The following is a 21187-nucleotide window of genomic DNA, read 5'->3' as shown; positions in this document are numbered from 1 at the left end:
AAAAAAACAAAAACTAGGCTTATAAAAATGTGTAATATAAAAAAATTTAATTGCATCAAAACTGATGATGGAACTCATAACGTTAAAAACACAAACATGACATTTTTATAATTCATTTAATTTTACAAGTCTTTGAATTCTGCTGTTTTTGAATTTAAATCATATTACATTTATTTGATGTCACTGTTTTATCAATGACAGTTTACAATTTGAATGTTTTTTTATCACACATTTTTTTTTTCTTTTTTTGCTTACTGTCTTTAAGTTTCATTTTTCTGTCACTCCTATGATTTGAATTCAAAAACATCAGAATGTAAAAATGCATAAAAATGTCTGCATCGTTATCAATACCATTACCTGTTTTGACGCATTTTACTTTTTCATGATACATGTTTTTCGATACCAATGTTTCTTTTTTCCAGTTTCAGGATCTATTTTTCAATGCCAATTTTTGTTTTCAACACCAAACATTAAAGCCATCATTTTGGCTTACAGTGTTGTAGTATTACATTTCGCATATGTGACTGGGTGCTGTTTTTAAAATATAATATTTCTCCACATTCAGCTCTGTGTGATTTTTTTCAAACACTCTTTAATCACACATATACAATTTGTGATCACATATAGTTTTTGTGTAAAATTCTCTTAATATTTTGTCTCTGATAAGTTTATATCATCTACACAACCCCTCGTGTGAAAATACACAAAAATGTCAAATTTGATGCAAAAATTAAAAATATGTGCTGAAATTTCTTCAATATCTTCTTCTTCAATAGGAAAAAAATCTTACAGAATAAAACAGAGCAGAGAATCCCTGAGGTATCAATGTTTGGTCTTTTACTCATCCAAACAGAAAACTGACTTTGTTTGGTGAAAGCAACCAATCAAAACCCACAACGCTCTTGTCCAAATATATTAAATCAACATTCAACTGAAGCTTTGTCACTGGTCATCAGTCAAAACAAAGTTGACTAAACTACAATCACACATGTAAAAATAAATTATCGTTCTTGGTGTTTCTCAGAGTTTCTACCTGACTGATGCTCACATATCGTTAAATTTTGTCTTGATCTCAGCCTCTGGTTGTGAAAGTCTGAAATCCTCTCTTGTGATGAACCTCCACAGCCGTCTCCATCATCTCTTTGGTCTCCCTCTTCTCTCCCTCTTCTTTGTTTGGTTATGATGAAGTTCTGGAGCCTGATCACTTACACACTTATGTTTCTTCAGCTGAAACCTCCGAGAAAATGTTTGATCACAAACGCTGCAGCTGTGGCGTTTCTTGTTGCCTCGTGCATGAACTCTCATGTGTATGGTCAGATGCCATTTTCGGTTATACCTGTTGTTGCACTCAGAGCAGCTGAACGGTCTCTCTCCTGTGTGAAGTAACATATGTGAGGTCAGATGTGCCTGTTGTTTAAATGTTTTACTGCACTCGGAGCAGCTGAAAGGTCTCTCTCCTGTGTGACTCAGCATGTGTCTTTCCAAACTTTTTTTTACATGATATCTTTTCTTGCACTCAGGGCAGCTGAAGGGTTTAAACTTATTGTGATGTTGCATGTGAGTAGTCATATTAGACTTCTTCTTAAATCTTTTTCCACATTCAGAGCAGCTGAAGGGTTTTTCCTCTGTGTGACTACGCATGTGAGCCATTTGATCAGCCTTCGAGTTAAAACTTTTACCGCAGTGAGAGCAGATGAAGAGTTTCCCTCCTGTGTGTTCTGACATATGTCTGGCCAGATTTTCCTGGAGTTTAAATGTTTTACAACATGTAGAGCAGCAGAATAGTTTCTCTTCTTTGTGATTTTTCAAGTGGAAAATCAGGCTACCCTTGTGATTAAAGCTTTTCCCACATTCAGAACAGCTAAAGGGTTTCTCCCCAGTGTGAATTAGCATGTGCCTTTTCAGACTGGACTTCTCATTAAATTGTTTTCCACACTCTGTGTCTTTCAAGGCTTGCTCTCCTGTGTGACTTCGCATGCGTCTTTCAAGGCTACCTTTATTATTACACCTTTTCCCACGTTCAGAGCAGCTAAACGGTTTCTCCACTTCATGAATTACCATATGTCTGGTCATACAGTCTTCATCCGTAAAACTTTTGCTACACTTTGAGCAGCTGAATTTTCTTTCTTTGGTATGAACCCTAATGTGTCTGCTCAGATGACCATTACTTTTAAATTTTTTCCCACATTCAGAGCAGGTATAGGGTTTTTCTTCAGTGTGAGTTTTCACGTGCTGGGTCAGGTTTCCTTTCTTTTTAAATGTTTTTCCACATTTCGAGCAGATGAAAGGTTTATCCTTTCTATGACTTTTCAAATGTCTGGTAAGATGAGCTTTCAGTTTGAAATCTTTCCCACACTGAGAGCAGCTGTGTAGTCCATTTTCGCTTAGGTTTGTCGAATCTTTAGTGTTTCCTGTAGAGTTTGATACTGAATGATCTTCTTCAGTCGGACTCCAATCAGCACTGTCATCAGTCGGACTCCAATCAGCACTGTCATCAGTCTCACTCCAATCATCACTGTCATCAGTCTCGACTTCTGAAGACTCTTCAGTTTTCACCTTATTGCCCATCGCTGTATCTCCACAGTCCTCTTCATCACGTTCCGTTTTTATCTGATAGGTTTGACTCTGATGAAGCTGAGAAGACTGAACTTGCTCTCCCTCATCTTCAATTTTCTCAAGAAGAAGAGTGAATTGGGACTTGGTTTTGGTATCATCCTCCTCCTGTCCTTGAAGCTGCTCTCCCTCCTGACTGCTCCACACTTCTTCCTTGACTTCCTCTTTGATGAGCAGAGGTTTAGTTTCCCTCTGCTCCAGACTGGAGCTCCACTCCTGCTGCTCTTCTTTCATCGCTGGCATCTAATCACTGAAGCACAGAAAGACACATTAGGAGAGGCTCAGAGTTTGGAGAAGGATGTAAGAAGGATTCATTTTGGATGAGCACAAATCATGCGGAGTCATCTTCAGGTCTGGATGGTGTTGGCTCCATGGCCTCAGCGAGCAGTCAGAGAAAGAAAGGACAGAAAAAAAAACTCTGGATGGTAGAATATGATAAGTCTGATGCTGCAGGACTCTGGACTCACCAAACGACCTGTGGAGCTAACTGGACAGGCAGGAAATGGAGCGTCTTCTTCGGTTAGAATAAGACCACATGGTGTAGTGCTGCCCCCTGCAGGTGGTTGCAGAAAGTTATTTAGCTGACCCAGGGTGAATCCCAAAATTCAAAAGTTTTGTCCTTGCTTCCTCCACTTGAGTCATCCAAGTTTCTACTCAAGTTAAAGTAAACAGTAGAGGCTCTGAAATGTACTCTCACATACTTTTAAAAGTAAAAAGTATTTTTATTGCATGATTCACTGGATGCAAAGCTGTTAAACACAAGATAAATCATGCTCATAGGCCCAAATCTAAATCAACCTTGTTGATAGCACTTTTTTTTAAAAACAGGACACCAGGCAACAACTGTTTCTCACAGTACTTATTGTGAGTGACACACCCAGACACTACAGATGAAAATAACGACACTTCTCTGCTGCTCCTGTGACTGTGTGGGACCCTCACTGTTGTTTATTTCATGCAGCGGCTCAAACGTCAGTGGGGTAACAGGTGTGCACAGCGTGGCAGATCTGCTCTGACACACACAGACAGCTGTGCCCCCTCCTATAAATACTTCTAGAAGTACAAAGTAGCTGAAACAGAGTATTTGTACTTCATTTCATACCATTTCCTTGTCTAAAAACCTTACTTTGCCACAATACCTGTAACTACTCAAAACTGTTTGTTATCATTGAATAAAAAACACTTTCAGGGACTTACAAACTTTACTTACAGATTACATTTGACACCACTAATCATACACTGACTTCAGGGAACACTGTGCAAACTCAGGATAACTCATCTCTGCGGTCTTATCTCATCTCAGACAGAAACTAAATTAGTTTAACATGACAAGGTAAGAGAATATACAGTGCGCGAGCTGGCGAACTCTCGCGATAACTTTGGAACGCAGCTGAGATTTCTTAACAAACCATTGCTTAAGTTTCCAAATCAAACCAAAAATTACTGTCCGCCACTTACTGAACCAAAACGACATTAAAGTTTTCATTTATATCGATTCAACCAACTACTAACCTGCAGAGTGAAGTTGGGGTCTCAGGGAAGGAGGCGCGTGGGTTCATCTGAAGGGGGAGAGGAAGTCCGTCCATCTACAGGAGGGAACCGAAGCGCGCGACTACAGCGACAAAGGTTCCGCCCACCGTTTGTCTCCTTCACTCACCAACACTCACACAGGGCTACATCTCATTCATGTTAAATAATACCTGCTTTAATTATCAGAGCACATTTGTAAAGATTAAGTGCTTTTCAAACAAAGTTCAATAAATTATTTAATACAAAAACAACAACAGCAAAAACAAAAGCTGATGCACATATTTGGGTGGAAAAATAAACAGTGACAGTGTTTTGTCTCTTGTTGGGGATTTTTTTTTTAATAGTCAATTCTGGGACAGTCCAAAAACTAGACATGTACCGATCAATCAGCTTTGGGTTTTGCTGCTTACATATGAAACTTATCTTATAAACCTCCGGGAAGGTCTGGCAGCCAGCCATTGTTGCTTTTTGCTCTAGGACCTAAAACTCAGGACACTTTATTGTTGTTTAAGTTATAAACATTTTATTGTTACATAGGTAATTGTCAATGATTTTCAATAGAATTAGATTGGAACATTTAAAGTATATGCTGTCAGTTATAAGAATAAAAGATAAAAAATAAAAGTTGGTATCGGCAGGTCAGGCTTTTTAGAGATTGGTGATTGGCCAGGAAATTCTGGTGGGAGTCACCAGAATTGTGGATAACACCTCTGTCCTGTACATTCTGGAAAGCAAGGTGACAGGCTTTGCTTTTTTCTGTGACTACACTGCAAAGAACTGAATCTTATCAAGTGTTTTTTTTTTGTTATTTTAAGTAAAAAAAAGTGTCGTATTAAACTTGATATGAGCCAGATTCAGCTGATTAGCCCAGAAAAATGTCTTGTTTCAAGTTATTAAAAGACAAAAATTAGGTCTGAATTGCTGTACAAAGTAAAAAAAATCTGTCAGATAAAAAAAAAAAATGATAGAAAATTTGTGTCAAACTAGAATAAGGTTTTAATACTAGTAACTTTTCTCTTGTTTCATTTGAAGATTTTTTTAAATAACTTTGAACACAATATCCTGTTGTTCTATAAAATATATATTTACATTTTTCTCTATTCTGTTTTTCAATTCTAACCTAAATCATATACTTTTTCTATTGTGTTATTTTGTTCTATCCTGTTATTCATGTTATTATAGTTTATTTTGATATTTTGCACCTTCTGCTTTTTTTGCGTCGTCTGTGAGAGCTGCTATTTTTTAATTTCATTGCACCTTTTGGTACAATGACAATAAAAGGAATTCTGATTCTGAAATAAGACAATTTTCCAGACTGGCCGGGTAAATGTGGCTTGTATGAAATCTGAAAAGACATTTTCTACTGAAAATAAGACAAAATAACTTGATGAGATTTTAATTTTTGCAGTGTAGAAGATCAGTCCAGATTTCAAGGAATGGAACCGGACATAAAACCAAAAGATGAGTTGGTTGAATGTTTAAGTTTTGCTGTGTATAATAAAACCTTAAAGGAACTCAGGAGTCTGAGTAACACGTTCACACTTCCATGTTTACAGGTTTCCTCTTTCTGAGCCTCAACAGCTGTCGACTGTTTCTCACCAACCTGCTGAGATTTGTCACCCTCCTGTCTACAAGCAATACCGACATCAACAGCTGTCTCTCTCCCGTCCTCTAGTGACAAAGCCATAAAACTCTGCGGCCTTTGACCTCTTGAAGAGTCAGTTGGCATGCATGGCTTGTTTGAGGCAGATCATGACTGCAAGAATAACTTGGAGACACAAACCAACCAGTTTTCTAAAGGCCATTTGGTTTGTAACAGAAGTTGAAACTTTATACAACCCTAATAAACACAACAACACCATATAAACAGATACAGCTCACTGTAACTGAACCAACGTATTCACAGAGCAGGTTTTTCTGTCACCTTAGCCTGACTCCATGTCTTCTTCTTCTTCTTCTTCTTTGGTAGTCTAAGATCAGGGTGTTAGAAAACTCAGTTATGAAGTGTTTAAGCAGAGGAATTCAGGGCCCACACAGGCCAGGCTTTAGGATCCCAACAACAACAACAACCATGAAGAAAACCTGCACTCTGTTCAAATGAATGTCCAATAATGACAAAAATGCAGTATTGAAACTGTATTTATTACTGTGTAATGCCTTGAACCTTCATGACAACTTAAAAGACAAAACTTATTGTAGCTTTATGTGCTCATATACTGTAGAATTGAGAAACAAACATTTCAGTCTCATCAACAACTGATGAGACTGAAATGTTTAGTTTATCTCAAACTGGATTACAACTTTGCTGCCCCTTATGTTTTTAATTCTTTACAGACTGACCTTAACCTGTCTGAACTTATTATTCTGTAATTTATTATTAATTTATTTTCAAGTATTGTTAAAATCATTCTTTTAATAGCGTTATTTTTCTGTGGCTTTTACTGTACCTATTTATTAATTAGAGATCCAGATCTGAATGAGTTTTATCTGGTTAAATAAAGGTTAAATAAAAATGAAATTAAAGATTAAATTAAATTAAAGCAATTGCAGTTGAGTTTCAGAAAAAAGCGACAGAGTGACTGCTCTGTATGTTTTTTTTGGCTTGGTTTTCAAAAGTAGCGTCAGTGTGAGCACTCTCACACGCTATAGATGATCTCTGATATCAATTTTCTTCTCCTGTCCAGTTCAGAGACTGCAGAGTTCGATGGCGTATTAGGGCCACTAAAGAAATTAAATAAATACATTTTCAAGATAAAAACTTTACATTTTTGAGTTGCTAAAGTCGCGAATGTACGACTTCATAAAGTGGAAAATTTACGACTTAATAAACTAGTACATTTGCAAGTCCTGGATGTTAGTTGATGCACAGGGGATGCCGCGCTTGAGAGATGCAGATGTGATATAAGCTGAAAAAAACTTAACTGGAAAAAAAAAATGTAAAATTGATAAATGAAGGTTGTTTTGTGACAGATATGGGAGATATCAGATGTTTTCATGTGTCTTACTAGGATCTATCTGTTCATCTGTGATCTACTGAGAAGTCTGAGTAAACTGTAAACTGTAATCGATTGCTCTGGTCTCCGCTGCAGAAGCACGACATCGCCTGTTTATTTTCTTCTTGTCTAAACGACTTTTCAGAGTCCGACTGCTTATAAGAATGTGATGACTCAGGTCCATCATGCAGTGAAGTACATAACAACCTACACATTAGAAGCCACATATAAATCTTTGAGAAATCGGAATTTACTGGTTTATAAAGTCGTAAAATTGAAACTTTATATACTAGTAAGCTTTTGAATTCAGTAAGTCGTAAACTTGTGACTTTGCAAACTCAAAAATGTCTAGTTTTTATCTTGAAAATTTCGAGTTTATTTCCATTTTATTTTTTTTTATTTCTTTAAGTGGCCCTAAAGCACCTTCATACCTCTTTGCCTGGCCACCCTTGCAAAACAGATCTAGATCTTAATGGGTTTTTTTATCAAGTTAAATTAAGCTCAAATGAAGACGAAATTAAAAATTAAATTACAGCGATGGCAGTACAGTTTCAGAAAAAGTGACAGAGTGACTGCTCTGTTTTTTTGTTTCTTTTTTTAAAAGTAGCGTCAGAGTGAGCGCTGTTATTTTCAATAGATGATCTTTGATATCAACTTTTCAGTGCTGTAACTGCAGAGAGATAAACAGGGCTGATTTTATCACATTGTCAATGGATTTATTGTCGTAATGCTTCGGTCAGCACATGCTGTAAGGACAGCATACCCTGGATAACAGATAGCGTTCTCGTAACGACGATGTGTTTTTTTTCTCCTGATTCAATTCTTTGATGATTTTTGGGGTGCAGATTCGATTTTAAACCGCCATTCTTCAATAGTTCAGGTTTTATGACTTTTAATTTGCTTTTTAAACACCAAACCAAGTGAAAAAGTTGAATGATAATGTCTACAAATTATATCAGGACCCATTCTTTTTTCCCCAAAAATGCACATCACATGAGTCAGTTTTTAAGATTTATTCAGGGGATCTGACATCTCAACTTTTTCCAACCCAGCTCATAAGCAAAGAGTAAACTGAAGGACTTCAATTTGAAAAAAAAAAATCATGGTTTAAATCATTAAACAAAAATCATGATACTACAATACATCGTTTTTGTCTCTCATCCTTAATAAATGTGATGAATGTATAATCAGTTTGCTCATAGATCATTAAACCCTGTCTTTATCTCAGCCTCTGGTTTTAAAATCTTTCTAAATCTGAGATCTGAGAAAATCTTTGGTCACAAACGGTGCAGCCGTAGGGTTTCTCTCTCAGCTCCCACTGCTGGTAAAACTGTTTCCTGCGCTCAAAGCAGCTACAGAGGTTCACCCTTGTGTAAACTAAGATGATTGGCCAGACATTTCTCAAATTTGTATCTCTTACCACACTTAGTGCAGCCGAACGGTTTCTTCTCCTCATGCAGAGCCACGTGAGTCGTCGAATGTTTCTTTCGTCTGTCTCTTTCACCACACTCAGAGAAACGTGAGGGTTTCTCCCTGGAGTGAGTCCTCATGTGTCTGATAAAAAAAGATTTCCGTTTGAAAGCTTTCCCACACTGAGAGCAGCTATGACAGGAACCATTAATGTTTCCTGCAGATCCTGATCCAGTCTCACTCCAATCATCACTGTCGTCAGTCTCAGGCTCAGAAGACTCTTCAATCTTCACCTTTATGTCCAGCATTGATCCTCCACAGTCCTCTTCATCAGCTCCTGTTTTCACCTGTTCAGCTTGTCTGTGATGAAGCTGTGTGGACTGAGAATCCTCTTCCTCATCTTCACTCTTTACAGTGACAACATTAAAAGGTAATGTGTTGGTATCATCCTCCTCTTCCTCTTTGATGAGCAGAGGTTTAGTTTCTCTCTGCTCCAGATAGGAGCTCCACTCCTGCTGCTCTTCTTTCATCACTGACGTCTGTCGGACGTCTGCAGGAAACATTAAAGCACAGAAAGACACATGAGGAGAGGCTGAGAGTTTGGTGAGGGAGAAATTTGTCCGTGTTATGGTGTTAGTATGAAGACCATGTTTCTACTCTGGCTCTACAATAAGAGGAACGGTCTCTAAAATCCTCAAAACAGCCAGCAATTACAGCACATTTCTCCCCTAAATGTTGTCTGGATTGCACTGGTGTGTGTTTTTTTTTGCAGCTCTTCTCATACTGTCATATTATAAGTAGTTTCCAGTTGGATAAATATGACACTGGAGACATCAGCGAACACCCTGGAAACAGGAGCAGCTGATACTTAACATGCAGAAACAGGAAGCCTCAGTCACATCAGTGTCGGCGTGAGGACCTGGAATACACCAAGTGATTTTTTTAGGTAAAAGGCGCTGATAATATCTGGTATGTTTGCAGTCCAGTGAAATTAACATTTTCTTGTTTTTATTCTTTATCTTCAAGAAAGCATCATGGGAACTGTTTTGTGTTGTGTTGTGTATATGTGCATGACTACGTGTTTTTGTTGTGTATGGATAAGTGGGTAACTTAATGGTGTGTATGTGAATTTCCTGTTAGAGGACAATACAGATCTATCTATCTATCTATCTATTTATCTATTTATCTATCTATCTATTTATCTATCTATCTATCTATCTATCTATCTATCTACCTGTCTGTCTGTCTGTCTATCTATCTATCTATCTATATATCTATCTATCTATCTATTTATCTATTTATCTATCTATCTACCTGTCTGTCTGTCTGTCTATCTATCTATCTATCTATCTATCTATCTATCTATCTATCTATCTATTTATCTATTTATCTATCTATCTACCTGTCTGTCTGTCTGTCTATCTATCTATCTATCTATATATCTATCTATCTATCTATCTATCTATCTATTTATCTATTTATCTATCTATCTATCTATCTATCTATCTATCTATCTATCTACCTGTCTGTCTGTCTGTCTATTTATCTATCTATCTATCTATCTATCTATCTATCTATCTATCTATCTATCTATCTATCTATCTATCTATCTATCTATCTATCTATCTATCTATCTATCTATCTATCTATCTATCTAAAGGCACTCTGGACTAGAGGCTGAAATTTTTCAGGAATCCCACGGGTCACCGATTCCAGTTGGATTCCAGCAGGATGGGAGTCAATTTTATATCAGTCACAGGATTGGGACAGTTGGGAGCGGGAACCAATCAGGAAGATAAAACATAATATGTGACATGTGCCTGCATTTTGTAGTTTATTTCCAATACGCCTACACTATAAGGCGTGTAGGAATGGGTACCGAATTAGATACTTTTATAAGTACCGACCGAATTCTGTCAAAAGTACCGATCCATGTAAAACCAAAAGGTACCATGTTTAGGTACCTAAATGTATCCTTGTGGCTGTGAGGAAGTGGAAGAGTAGGCGATTTTCCATTCTAGACATGAACACAGCATTGCAAGGTTATATATCAAAATATAAATATGTTAAATTGAAGAACTTTCATACTTTATAATTTTAGAAAACATGGTATTTTTTACCATATAAAAACAAAAAAGTACTGAAAATTGGTACCGTTGAGTACCGGTACCAATTGCCAAGTACCGGGCATCTGTATTGTATCGTTTCAAATGTGAAAGGTACCGATCCCTAAAGGCGTGTAAAAAGAACTACACTTCACAGAATAATAATATCTTTAAAAGTATCACATAATCATTCAGGAATGATTCAATCAGGATCTATCTATTAAACTGACAGAACTGGACAGATCTCTAGTTGCAGTTTTTTTTTTAAGCAGTTAAAACATAAAAGTATTGTCAATGCTGAACCGTAAGAATTGCTCAAAGGTCAAACGTATAGGTTTATTACACTAAGGTAGACATTTTTGTTTGGATTAATAAACTGTACCTGTTGCCATATCTTTAGAATTAAAGCTGCAAAACACTAAGTAATCTCAAAAAGAATGGGGAGAAAATAAAACCAAATTCAATCACTTGCCTAAAAACTTAAAGAAGGTGGTGAATGGGAGCAGTACAGGAGTGGGAGTCATTTTACCGGGAGTGGGACAGGAGAGAAAATCCACTCCCCTGTCAGGCTCTACTCTGGACATAAGGTGAGGACATACGCTCAGCATCATAGCTTAACTGGATATTTCTAGTTTCAAGATTTTGACAATGTATTGAATCAATAAAGTCACCTGTATTTTCACTTTGAGTCCCTGTTCTGGGTTTGTGGTCGGTAACAGGCTCTCTTCTGGAGGAATCAGCAGCAACTGGTTCGTACTGAGAAGCGTCGGCCTCCACTTTCCTGTGGGCTCGACTCACACGGCGCTTGTAGCGTGCTGCCAGTGTTTCTTTATAAAACTGTGGATCAGGCTTCTGTCTCATGTTTAAAGATGGCACCCAGTCTGGATCATCCTTCCTATGGAGATAAGCTTTTGTACCTGAAAGAAAACAACGACAAATGTAACATTAACTGAGATCAGAAACAGGTTTCAGTATTTAGCCGAGTATGGTAGAAACAGTAGTTTAATAAAGATATGTTTGCATGTTATTACACCACAGATTTACTAAAGTCTTTTCTAAAGGCATATTTAACCAGTGGATATTTAATTGTACCGTATTTTATTCAATAACAATCCTTTTCTTATGGTGTTTAATGCAATAATACATATAATTTACCTAAACTTGTACAGTACTATGATAGGGAAAAAAAACAAATGACAATTATTTTCAGACCCGACCAACTGTTGGCTCATCTTGTCTTAACTTTTTATTTTTCTTTATTCAAAAATAATTTATGTGTGGATAAAGCTGGAAAGAAGGCAGGATTTCTCTCATATTTTTACAATGTCCTCCTTAAAAGAAGGTGTTGGTCTTGGGAAAATATTTGTTGTTACTTCATCCTCATACGTGTCTATCGTAAAAATCCTGCGTGATTAGAATTATCTAGGGATGCACGATATTATCGGCACAATATCGGTATCGGCTGATAAAAGCTTAAAAACACGTTTATCGGTATCGGCAGATATGAAAATATCTGCTGATAGGCACAGCCGATAATGTGCTATTCAGTTAGGATTATTATTATTTTCCATCTGAAAAATAAGCTCCTTAAATAAAATGTAGCACTTCATTTATTTGCACTGCAGAGCTCTGTGTCTGTCACCAGGTTGTTACAGTAGCTCTAAAATAATCAAATGCAACTTGGTTATGTTTAAAAATGCATTGTACATTTAAAGTTCATGTGATCTAAAGAAATTATTTTTCTGTATTTCAATACTGAATGTCTTGAGTTTGAAAAAATAATACATTTCTTATTTATGGTAAAATCAAATGTTTTTTGTCTTGTTTTATGTGTGTTTCTTAAACAAATGAAACAGTCCCAATAAGAGTAACATATAAATTCCAGTACAGGATAGACTTAGCTTTCTTAACAGTGAAAAAAACAAACAAACTTGTGATTATCAGTATCGGCCAAAAGGGGTTTCGATATAACGGCATATCGGATATCGGCAAAAATCCAATATCGTGCATCCCTAGAATTATGGTGTGTAAATGTGCTTGCGTACGTACAATAGAATAAATCTACAGGTGTTGTGATCATAGGCTGTAGCCTGTCTGTGTGAATCCTGTACGCTGGACTAATTAGGCGGTGCCACAGGAAAAAAGGGTGGAACAAAATCAACACAAAGGTAATTTAATTTTAAGTTAATGTAGAGTGGAATATTAAAGCTGGATTTTACTGCATTGGTTCTGATAATACTCAGTGGCCACAGTGTTTAAGTAGCAAGAATGCAAAATCACAATACTGTGTAAACCCAGGGATCAAACTGAGACAAAAACACAAAGTCGAGTTATCGAAACAGGGGAGTTTTAAACAAGAAGGATGCATGGATGAAAACTCAGTTCCTTTGATATTTAAAGACCAGAGCATTAAAAATGGATGGCAGTAATTTTAAAAACAAATATCTGGTTGCCTGGGAAAGACAGATGATTAAAATGCAAATCAAACTAAGAAAATGTAGAAATGCTGAAATGAAAATGCTTAAATAGGACAGCAAAGGTTTGAAAACATAGCTGCTATTACTACATCTGTCATGGGGGTCCATAAAAACTTATGTTCTCTTGAGAGAGGCTCACTTTAAGATACTTCAAAGCCCCCTGAAAAGGAGTTTTCGATTTTAGTAACTGTTGTAACTTTTTATAACTTGTCTCAAGAAAAATAAAACGTTATTTTAGTGCTTAAGACATTTTTGTATCTATTTATTTTACTTGTGTTGTCTTGTCTGTTGATGTACAGCACTTTGTTTCGGCTGCAGTTGTTTTTAAAGTGCCTTACAGATAAGAGTTGAGATTAGCTGAAGTGCTAATTTCTGGCGTGATTTACCGCTCAATTTATGTCAAATTCTAGTTTGATATCTTATTTTACTAAAGTGTGATTTTATAACCGTGTGTACAACAGAATGTAAGTCCTACCTGACAAGAAATGCTGTGAACAGACCCGAATGTTGTCCAGATTCTTGCCTCGGAAGTCCTGGTGGAGCTTAGCTAACCACAACCTCCTCCGCTCTTCAGACAGTTGTTTGCACTCCTCTCCCTGATTTGCGATCGTTTTCGGTAGTCGAAAGAATTTGAGATGTTTCTCTCGGTCGGACCGATTAGTGCAGCCGAGTACGCGGCAGTAATTCACCATTTTCAGCCTCAATAATCCCGTAAACCGGCGAGCTAAATGCTGCTCTGCTGAGACGGTCCCTCCAACATGGCCGTCTTCCGTGTTGATAACGTAAGATGGAAATGCAACGCGCTTACGTCACTTCCTATCTGGGAACCGCCCCCCTCGCGCGGACTGAGCGAATGGAAAGACACAGCTCACTCTGTTAAACAAAGGCTCAGCTTCCTCAAGCACTGACAGGAAATAACTTTAGAGCTGATAAGGACAACACACTTTCATTTCTACAGCTGATGGTTTGAATAAATAAATAAATATTGTTGTAAAGTCCTCTTTTTATGAAAAGAAGTGATATGATTTACCGTAGTTCCTTCCTCACACGGACCGTGTTGTGGTTGTTGTATTGTAGTTGCTAACTCATTCCACCAGATGGTGGTAAAACCCCTTTTATTCCCCATGTTTTAGTCCTTCATTTCAAATATACAGAAGAAAAAGCAGTGGGTACATTCAGAGAGAGGGAGCAATATATATAAAAAAAACAATCAATAAACATTCATAACAATACTACGGCAGCGTATTGCATTCACTTGAAGAAAAAAAAACTACTCAGGATTTTCAAAGTAATTTATTCTTAGGTTTGTTTTTTTGTGGTAATTAATTTTGTTTTTCTGATTAATATTTTTTTTATTGGTTTGTTTTTGTTATAATTATTTCTGTTTTTATGAGTATTTTTTTTTCTGTTTTCAGATTACTTCTTTCCTGTTTTTCAAAGTAATTTTTTCCTGAAGTATCGAGATACTAAAGTTAAGGATAAGGCAAATATGTGCTGAACAGGATCTCTGATCCTTGCGGGACACAGGAGCCACCACACATCTTTGGGAGTCGTCTGTAGGTTAGAGGTTCTCACAGGATTTTGAAGTAGTTCGATACTTCAAGAAAAAAAAAAATACTCCTAAAAACAGGAGGAAAAAATTACTCCGGAAAACAGGAAAAAAGTAATCTGAAAACAGAAAAAAATACTCATAAAAACAAAAATAATTATAACAAAAAACAAACCAATAAAAAAAATATTAATCAGAAAAACAAAATTAATTGCCACAAAAAATACTCATAAAAACAGAAATAATTATAACAAAAAACAAACCAACTTACTAATTAAAACAAAAAACAAACGTATAAAAAAAATATTTATCAGAAAACAAGATTCATTACCACAAAAAAAAAACGAAGAATAAATTTCTCTGAAAAACCTGAGTTTTTTTTTTTTTCTTCAAATGAATGCAATACGCTTCCGTACAATACAGCTATGTAAGTTTAATTATATAAACTTATTGAGTTGTATTCTTATGAATAAATGTTGGGAATAAATTTTACACCTCAGTGACGTCTTCTCAAAGGGAATTGTGTATTTTTAGTGCTCTTGGTACATTTTTAACCCATTTAGGGGAAAAAAATCTGAGGAGATTTAATAGTCCTGTTTCTACGAATAAAGAATTTTGAGAGCCGTAGACTCATGTTAAAACAGATTATTAAGTCAAAAAATATACCATTTATTAAATTTTTACTTTAACCATTTGTGGATATCAGTCCAGAAGGTTTCACAGTTTGGCATGGGAAGAAAACTTTGTTTATGGACTCAACTTCAATTTCACAAAGGGAGCATAAATTGTCTTCAAACCAAAAGCATAGAGTAACTCTTTTTATGGATAAATGTGTTTCATAATTTTAAAGCGTGGTTCTTTTGATTTGCTTGATACAGGGAATGTCAGATACATCACTATATTTTTTTTCCCGTTGATTTTGTGTCACATTTGTGATAAATATCATTCCTGTTCTGTCTACCTGGGATTATGTCATTAAGATTATTCTTTATCAATTTATCATAAAATCTTTGATCAACGACTGACAATCCTTGAATGAATTGTTCATAATTCAGCAGATTACTGTCTGTATCCATTAAGTCACTCATTAACCATAAGTTTCTCTCGTACCACTTTGCATAGTAAAAAAAAAAAAAATATATATATATATATATATATATATATATATATATATATATATATATATATATATATATATATATATACGTACTTTTTTTTTTTTTTGGGGGGGGGGGGGTATATCTGATATTCCACAGAGTGATGTTTTTGGGTGAAAAGTAGTGTACATCTAACATGTTTCTCCAAAACCTAAGCGCCAGAAAAAAAAAAAACGATCAGCATCAGCGCCACACACTGGCCCATTGCATTCTAAGAAATTTTACCTGATAAATAGGACATCAGGAAAACTGAATGTCCACCAAATCAGTAGCTGGTTCACTAATCTATGTACTGATCCAAAAACAAAGAAAAAAAAAAAAAAAAACACAATTAATTCAATTTGATTATTTTTATTGTCATTATGAATATGTTTTTCATAAAAAAAACAAATAATAAAAATAAACAATAAAATATATACATTTTCTTTTAGTTCTTTTTGTAACACTGTACAATCCTCATAGTGTTGTGTTATAAAATATAACACATGCGACTATGGTTGCTGTTTTTAAAATATAACATTTTTTCACATTCAGCTCAAATATGTCTAAAAACATGGTTTAAACTTTTCTTAATTGCACTTTGAATGATATTTGTGGTTACATATAACAGTCTTGCATAATATCATTCAGATAATGTCACTGTTAGCTTTAAATGCCTCATACAAGTCTTAGTGTTTAATATAAAAATAAATGTAAAAAAATCAAAAATATGTATTTAAAGTCAAACAAAACATCATAAGAAGGAAACAGTGCAGTGGATACCTCAGTGTGAACTAACATATGTGGGGTCAGATATGGCTTTGTTTAAACGTTTTCCCCCAAGCAGAGCAGCTGAAGGGTCTCTACCCCGAGTGAGTCAGCACGTGTGAGGTCAGACTTTTTTTACAAGAATATCTTTTACCGCATTCAGAGCAGCTGAAGGGTTTCTTTCTTGGGTGTTGACGCATGTGAATAGTCAGATTGGACTTCAGCTTAAATCTTTTACCGCATGTATAGCAGCAGTAGGGTTTCTCTCCTCCATGACATTCCCTGTGGACCCTCAGACTAGTCTTTTGATTAAAACCTTTGCCACATTCAGAGCAGCTGAAGTGTTTCTCTGTTGTGTGTTGGTGCATGTGCATAGTCAGATTCGACTTCATCTTAAATCTTTCACCACATTCAGAGCAGCTGAAGGGTTTCTCTCCTCCATGACACTCCATGTGACCTGTCAGTGTAAATTTTTGAGTAAAACCTTTGCCACATTCAGAGCAGGTATAGGGTTTCTCTTCTCTATGCATAGCCATGTGACTCTTTAGACAAAACTTTCGACCAAATTTTTTACCACATTCAGAGCAGCTGAAGGGTTTCTCTCCAGTGTGAATCCTCATATGTCTGTTCAGAGTGGACTTCTGATTAAACTGTTTTCCACACACTGAACAATTAAATGCTCCATCTCCTGTGTGACGGATCATGTGTCTGGCGAAACTTTGTCTATAGTTAAAGCTTTTACCACAGTCAGAGCAGCTGAATGGTTTCTCCACTTCATGAATTACCATATGTTCAGTCAAACAATTTTTGTACTTAAAACTTGTGCCACACTTGGAACAGCTAAATGGTGTGTCACTGCTATGCGTGCTCATATGGTTGGATAGACCACCATTAGTTTTAAATTTTTTCCCACATTCAGCGCAGGTATAGGGTTTCTCTTCAGTGTGCACTATCATGTGCTGGTCTAGGTGGCCTTTCTTTTTAAATGCTTTTCCACAATTCAGGCAGATGAAAGGTTGATCCTTTCTATGAGTTATCATGTGTCTGATCAGATTAGATTTTCGCTTGTAAGCTTTACCACAATGAGAGCAGCTTTGAAATTCATTTCCTTTCAGGTGTGTCTTACTCCAATCATCACTGTCATCAGTCTGACTCCAATCACCACTGTCATCAGTCTTGGGTTCAGGAGACTCTGCAGTCTTCACCTTAAGATCCAGTGTTGATCCTCCACAGTCCTCTTCATCATGTTCTATTTTCATCTGTTCAGTTTGTCTTTGATGAAGCTGTGAGGACTGAGCCTCCACTTCCTCAGCTTCACTCTTCGCAGGAAAAGGAGTGAAATTGGACTTGGTTTTGGTTTCATCCTCCTCCTGTCCTTGAAGCTGCTCTCCCTCCTGACTGCTCCACGGTTCCTCCTGTTCTTCTTTGATGAGCAGAGGTTTAGTTTCTCTCTGCTCCAGACTGGAGCTCCACTCCTGCTGCTCTTCTTTCATCACTGACAGCTGCAGGAAACACTAAAGCACAGAAAGATACATGAAGAGAAGCTGTGAGTTTGGAGAGGGATGCAGACAGAGGTATGGAAGATCAGCAAAAGTTGTACAGGCAAAAAAAAAACAAAAAAGTGCATTTACCCAAGGTGGAAAAATGCAAAATGAAATGAAAGGTATGATCAATAGTGGGATTATCAGTCTCAGTCAGGGGTCTGCAACCTTTACTGTCATAGGAGCAATTTCCCCTCAGCTCACCTGGATTAAAGATAATCAGGAGCCACAAAATTAAATTTATCTTCACAATAAAGACAAAAATGTGGATAAAATTGTAAACAAAGTAAAAAACAATAACAAAACAAGAAGTTTTTTGCGTTTATAAAATTGCAAATGTGATGTTTAGGTTTTTATATTTTTTAATTACTTTGGGGGTTTTTTTAACCAATAACTTGAAAAATGTGGAATTTCATAAATGTGCAAAATGTATGCAATTTCAAAAAGCTGCAAAATTTTTGCAAATATTAAATTGTGCAAAACTTTGGAAATTACTACAATTTGCCTGAATGTCATAAATTTCAGAAAAAAAGCAATTTCAAAAATGTTAAATTTGAAAAACTCTGCAGAAATTAAAAATAAATAAATAAAATTAGCAAAATCTTCAAAAATTTGAAAAAAAAGTTAAAAACTGAAATTTAAAACAATTTGCAAAAACTTAAAAAAATAGCAAAAAATAAAAAATAAATAAATACTCGCTCATCAAATTGTTAACACATGATTTTATTTAGTGCCAATGTCTTTAATCATCAATACCTTCTGTTAGAAAAATTAAAATCATTTTTTTCAATAATGCTTTTTTAAGCTTCAAGGAGCAGCAGCAAAGGAGTCAAAGAGCTGCATGAGATATGATGAGGCATCTTTTTTTTACCACTATGGCCCCCAGTTATGGAACAGCCTACCTGAAGACCTGAGGGCTGCATCTAATGTTAATGTCTTTAAAAAAAAATCTCAAAACCTACCTTTTTAGTTGAGCTTTTACCTGATTTACCTTTTAGTGTTTTATTTATTTTAAGTACAGACCACTTTTTATTATTTTATCTTGTCTTTTTAAAATCTTTTATATTTTCCGTATTTTATTCTCTATTTTTCCTGTTTTATTCTTCATTTATTTATCATATATATATATATATATATATATATATATATATATATATATATATATATATATATATATATATATATATATATATATGTATATTTTAACTTAATTAAAGTATTTTTTATTCTTAATTCTTAAAAATCATTTTCTTATTTTGTATAATGATATTTTTAATTTTACACTTTTTAACCTAACCTCCAGTGTTTTCTTATTTTCAAACCTTTAAGACGGCGTTCCCTCAGTACGTACTGGGTACAGCAGTGTGCTTTACTATTGTCTTTTATCTATGTTGCTTTTTATTAACACTGTGTATGGGTTGCTGTGTGGGTGGAGTGGGTTTGGGGTATTATTCTTTTATTTAATTCATGTGTCTGTTTGTAAAGCACTTTGTGGTACATGTTATTTGTATGAAAAGTGCTATATAAATAAATTTTGATTGATTGATTGATTGATTGATTGATTGATTGATTGATTGATTAATTGATGAGGTTCCAGAGCCGCAGGTTGAAGACCCTTGGTCTAGGTCTATAATGAGCTGCGCACACATCTCGACCGCAGAAGCTGCAATTAGCTCTATTCATTAAGACGCGTTTGCGTTTTTTAAACACTAAATTCAACCTGTTATCAGCATAAAAATATAAGGTTGTTCTGTGGTCAGTTGTCAGGAAAAAATACTACACAATAGAGGCAACTTCTGTCAAGTTTTGACCGTTACAGCGCAACCGGTGTTTTGGAGTTAATAGCGACCACGCTAACTGGTGACCTTCAGCTGACAGTATCAGTGATTAACGGCCGAGAGTCACCAGTTAACAGGGTCACACTTTACACTGAAACACCAGCGACGTCCGCGGGGGTGTAGTCAAATGTGTCGTCTTTATCCAACCTCGGTTCACCAGGTTTGACTGCAAACAAACAACATTAACTGATTTGACTTTTCTTATGTCCTCCTATGATGATATGATGATGCTGATCTGCGTGTGGATATGTGCGCACACCCATTTTCAGTTCACAGGTTTGATACATGAGGGACAGTAAGAGGAGCTGAGAGTTTGGAGAGGTAAAGGAGTTCAATAAGATCAGAAAAGAAAAACTCATTCATGGTGGTGGGTAAAAGCGTCCCAGACCATGAACCTCTCCATTGACCAGCTGGTGAAATGCTTTGTTTACATCTCAGGGAAGCTAAATGATACTTTTAGCGGGAGCTAGCTGCGGCTAACACTGTACAGGGCTGTGACCGTTATCTCAAGGCCCAGCTTCCTGAAAAAACTGACTGACAGGAAACAAGTTTGGAGCTGACAAAGAAAAGCTGACCTGTTGGAGCTGTTTTCTTCGGGTGTGGACGGTGTGAGCTCTGACGGGTCCCTGTGGCGTCTGTGAACCGACAGAGAGAGAAGAAGAAGAAGAAGAAGAAGAAGAAGAAGAAGAAGAAGAAGAAGAAGAAGAAGAAGAAAAAGAAGAGAAACTCTGGATGGATTATTATGATCAGTCTGCTACAACAGGACTTCTGGACACACCACACATCCTGTGACACTTGCCAAACAAATGGTCTTCTTCTTCTTCTGTAAAATTCTCGGCAGATTACACGCAGCTAAAGCTAATGCTGCCCCCTGCAGGTACTTGAACACAAAACAGTTTCCTCTACACATCTGATGAACTGATACGAAAAACACTCTTTATTCAGTTTTAAATAATTTTATTGTCATCAATCCATTGTTTAAGAAAAATAAATAATAAAAATAAACAACAAAATAAACAGAAAACTGACTTTGTTTGGTGAAATCAAAACTGATTACAGTACAACCAATAGTTACTGATCATCAGTCATAACAAAGCTGAATGAATTAAAGTGGTATATGTTAGAATAAAAAATTTAAACCCACCACAGCTCATAATGTTTAAGGTAATGGTGCTTCTGTAACTCCAGCTGACTGGATTATGACGGTAAGAGCAGAGAGGTGATTCT

General features: G+C 36.0%; 3 protein-coding genes across 4 annotated transcripts; all 3 read right to left on the bottom strand.

Moving 5' to 3' along the window:
- Positions 1–531: 531 nt before the first annotated feature.
- On the bottom strand, positions 532–4194 carry LOC141802534 (uncharacterized). Of its 2 annotated transcripts, none has more exons than XM_074686069.1 (2): positions 4126–4194; positions 532–2863 (listed from the first exon to the last, which is right to left on the bottom strand). In XM_074686069.1, the coding sequence occupies exon 2, from the start codon at positions 2854–2856 to the stop codon at positions 1135–1137; it is 1722 nt and encodes a 573-aa protein (XP_074542170.1). In that variant the 5' UTR covers positions 2857–2863; positions 4126–4194; the 3' UTR covers positions 532–1134. The 2 variants fall into 2 exon arrangements, with proteins under 2 accessions (XP_074542170.1, XP_074542168.1); XM_074686067.1 differs by lacking the exon at positions 4126–4194 and adding an exon at positions 3081–3165.
- Positions 4195–8295: 4101 nt separating this feature from the next.
- On the bottom strand, positions 8296–13896 carry LOC141802550 (uncharacterized). Its single transcript, XM_074686089.1, has 3 exons — positions 13604–13896; positions 11323–11568; positions 8296–9096 (listed from the first exon to the last, which is right to left on the bottom strand). The coding sequence occupies exons 1-3, from the start codon at positions 13818–13820 to the stop codon at positions 8489–8491; spliced, it is 1071 nt and encodes a 356-aa protein (XP_074542190.1). The 5' UTR covers positions 13821–13896; the 3' UTR covers positions 8296–8488.
- Positions 13897–16344: 2448 nt separating this feature from the next.
- LOC141802542 (uncharacterized) lies at positions 16345–18091 on the bottom strand. The gene has a single exon (XM_074686079.1). It carries the CDS (start codon positions 18072–18074, stop codon positions 16677–16679), a length of 1398 nt encoding a protein of 465 aa, XP_074542180.1. The 5' UTR covers positions 18075–18091; the 3' UTR covers positions 16345–16676.
- Between the last annotated feature and the right edge of the window lie 3096 nt (positions 18092–21187).

This window comes from Halichoeres trimaculatus, unplaced genomic scaffold (assembly GCF_033239565.1).
Source record: "Halichoeres trimaculatus isolate MK-OKI-2021-1 unplaced genomic scaffold, fHalTri1.1 fHalTri1_scaffold_14, whole genome shotgun sequence".
NCBI classification, from domain to species: Eukaryota; Metazoa; Chordata; class Actinopteri; order Labriformes; family Labridae; genus Halichoeres; species Halichoeres trimaculatus.
This window is presented reverse-complemented; position numbering and strand designations above follow the sequence as displayed.

Coding starts and splice junctions, on each gene's coding strand:
- LOC141802534 (XM_074686069.1), bottom strand. CDS start 2,856: ATGCCAGCGATGAAAGAAGAGCAGCAGGAGTGGAGCTCCAGTCTGGAG.
- LOC141802550 (XM_074686089.1), bottom strand. CDS start 13,820: ATGGTGAATTACTGCCGCGTACTCGGCTGCACTAATCGGTCCGACCGA. Junction 11,569..13,603: donor TTCACAGCATTTCTTGTCAG/GTAGGACTTACA, acceptor GTTTTCTTTCAG/GTACAAAAGCTTATCTCCAT. Junction 9,097..11,322: donor GACTCAAAGTGAAAATACAG/GTGACTTTATTG, acceptor TGTTTCCTGCAG/ACGTCCGACAGACGTCAGTG.
- LOC141802542 (XM_074686079.1), bottom strand. CDS start 18,074: ATGAAAGAAGAGCAGCAGGAGTGGAGCTCCAGTCTGGAGCAGAGAGAA.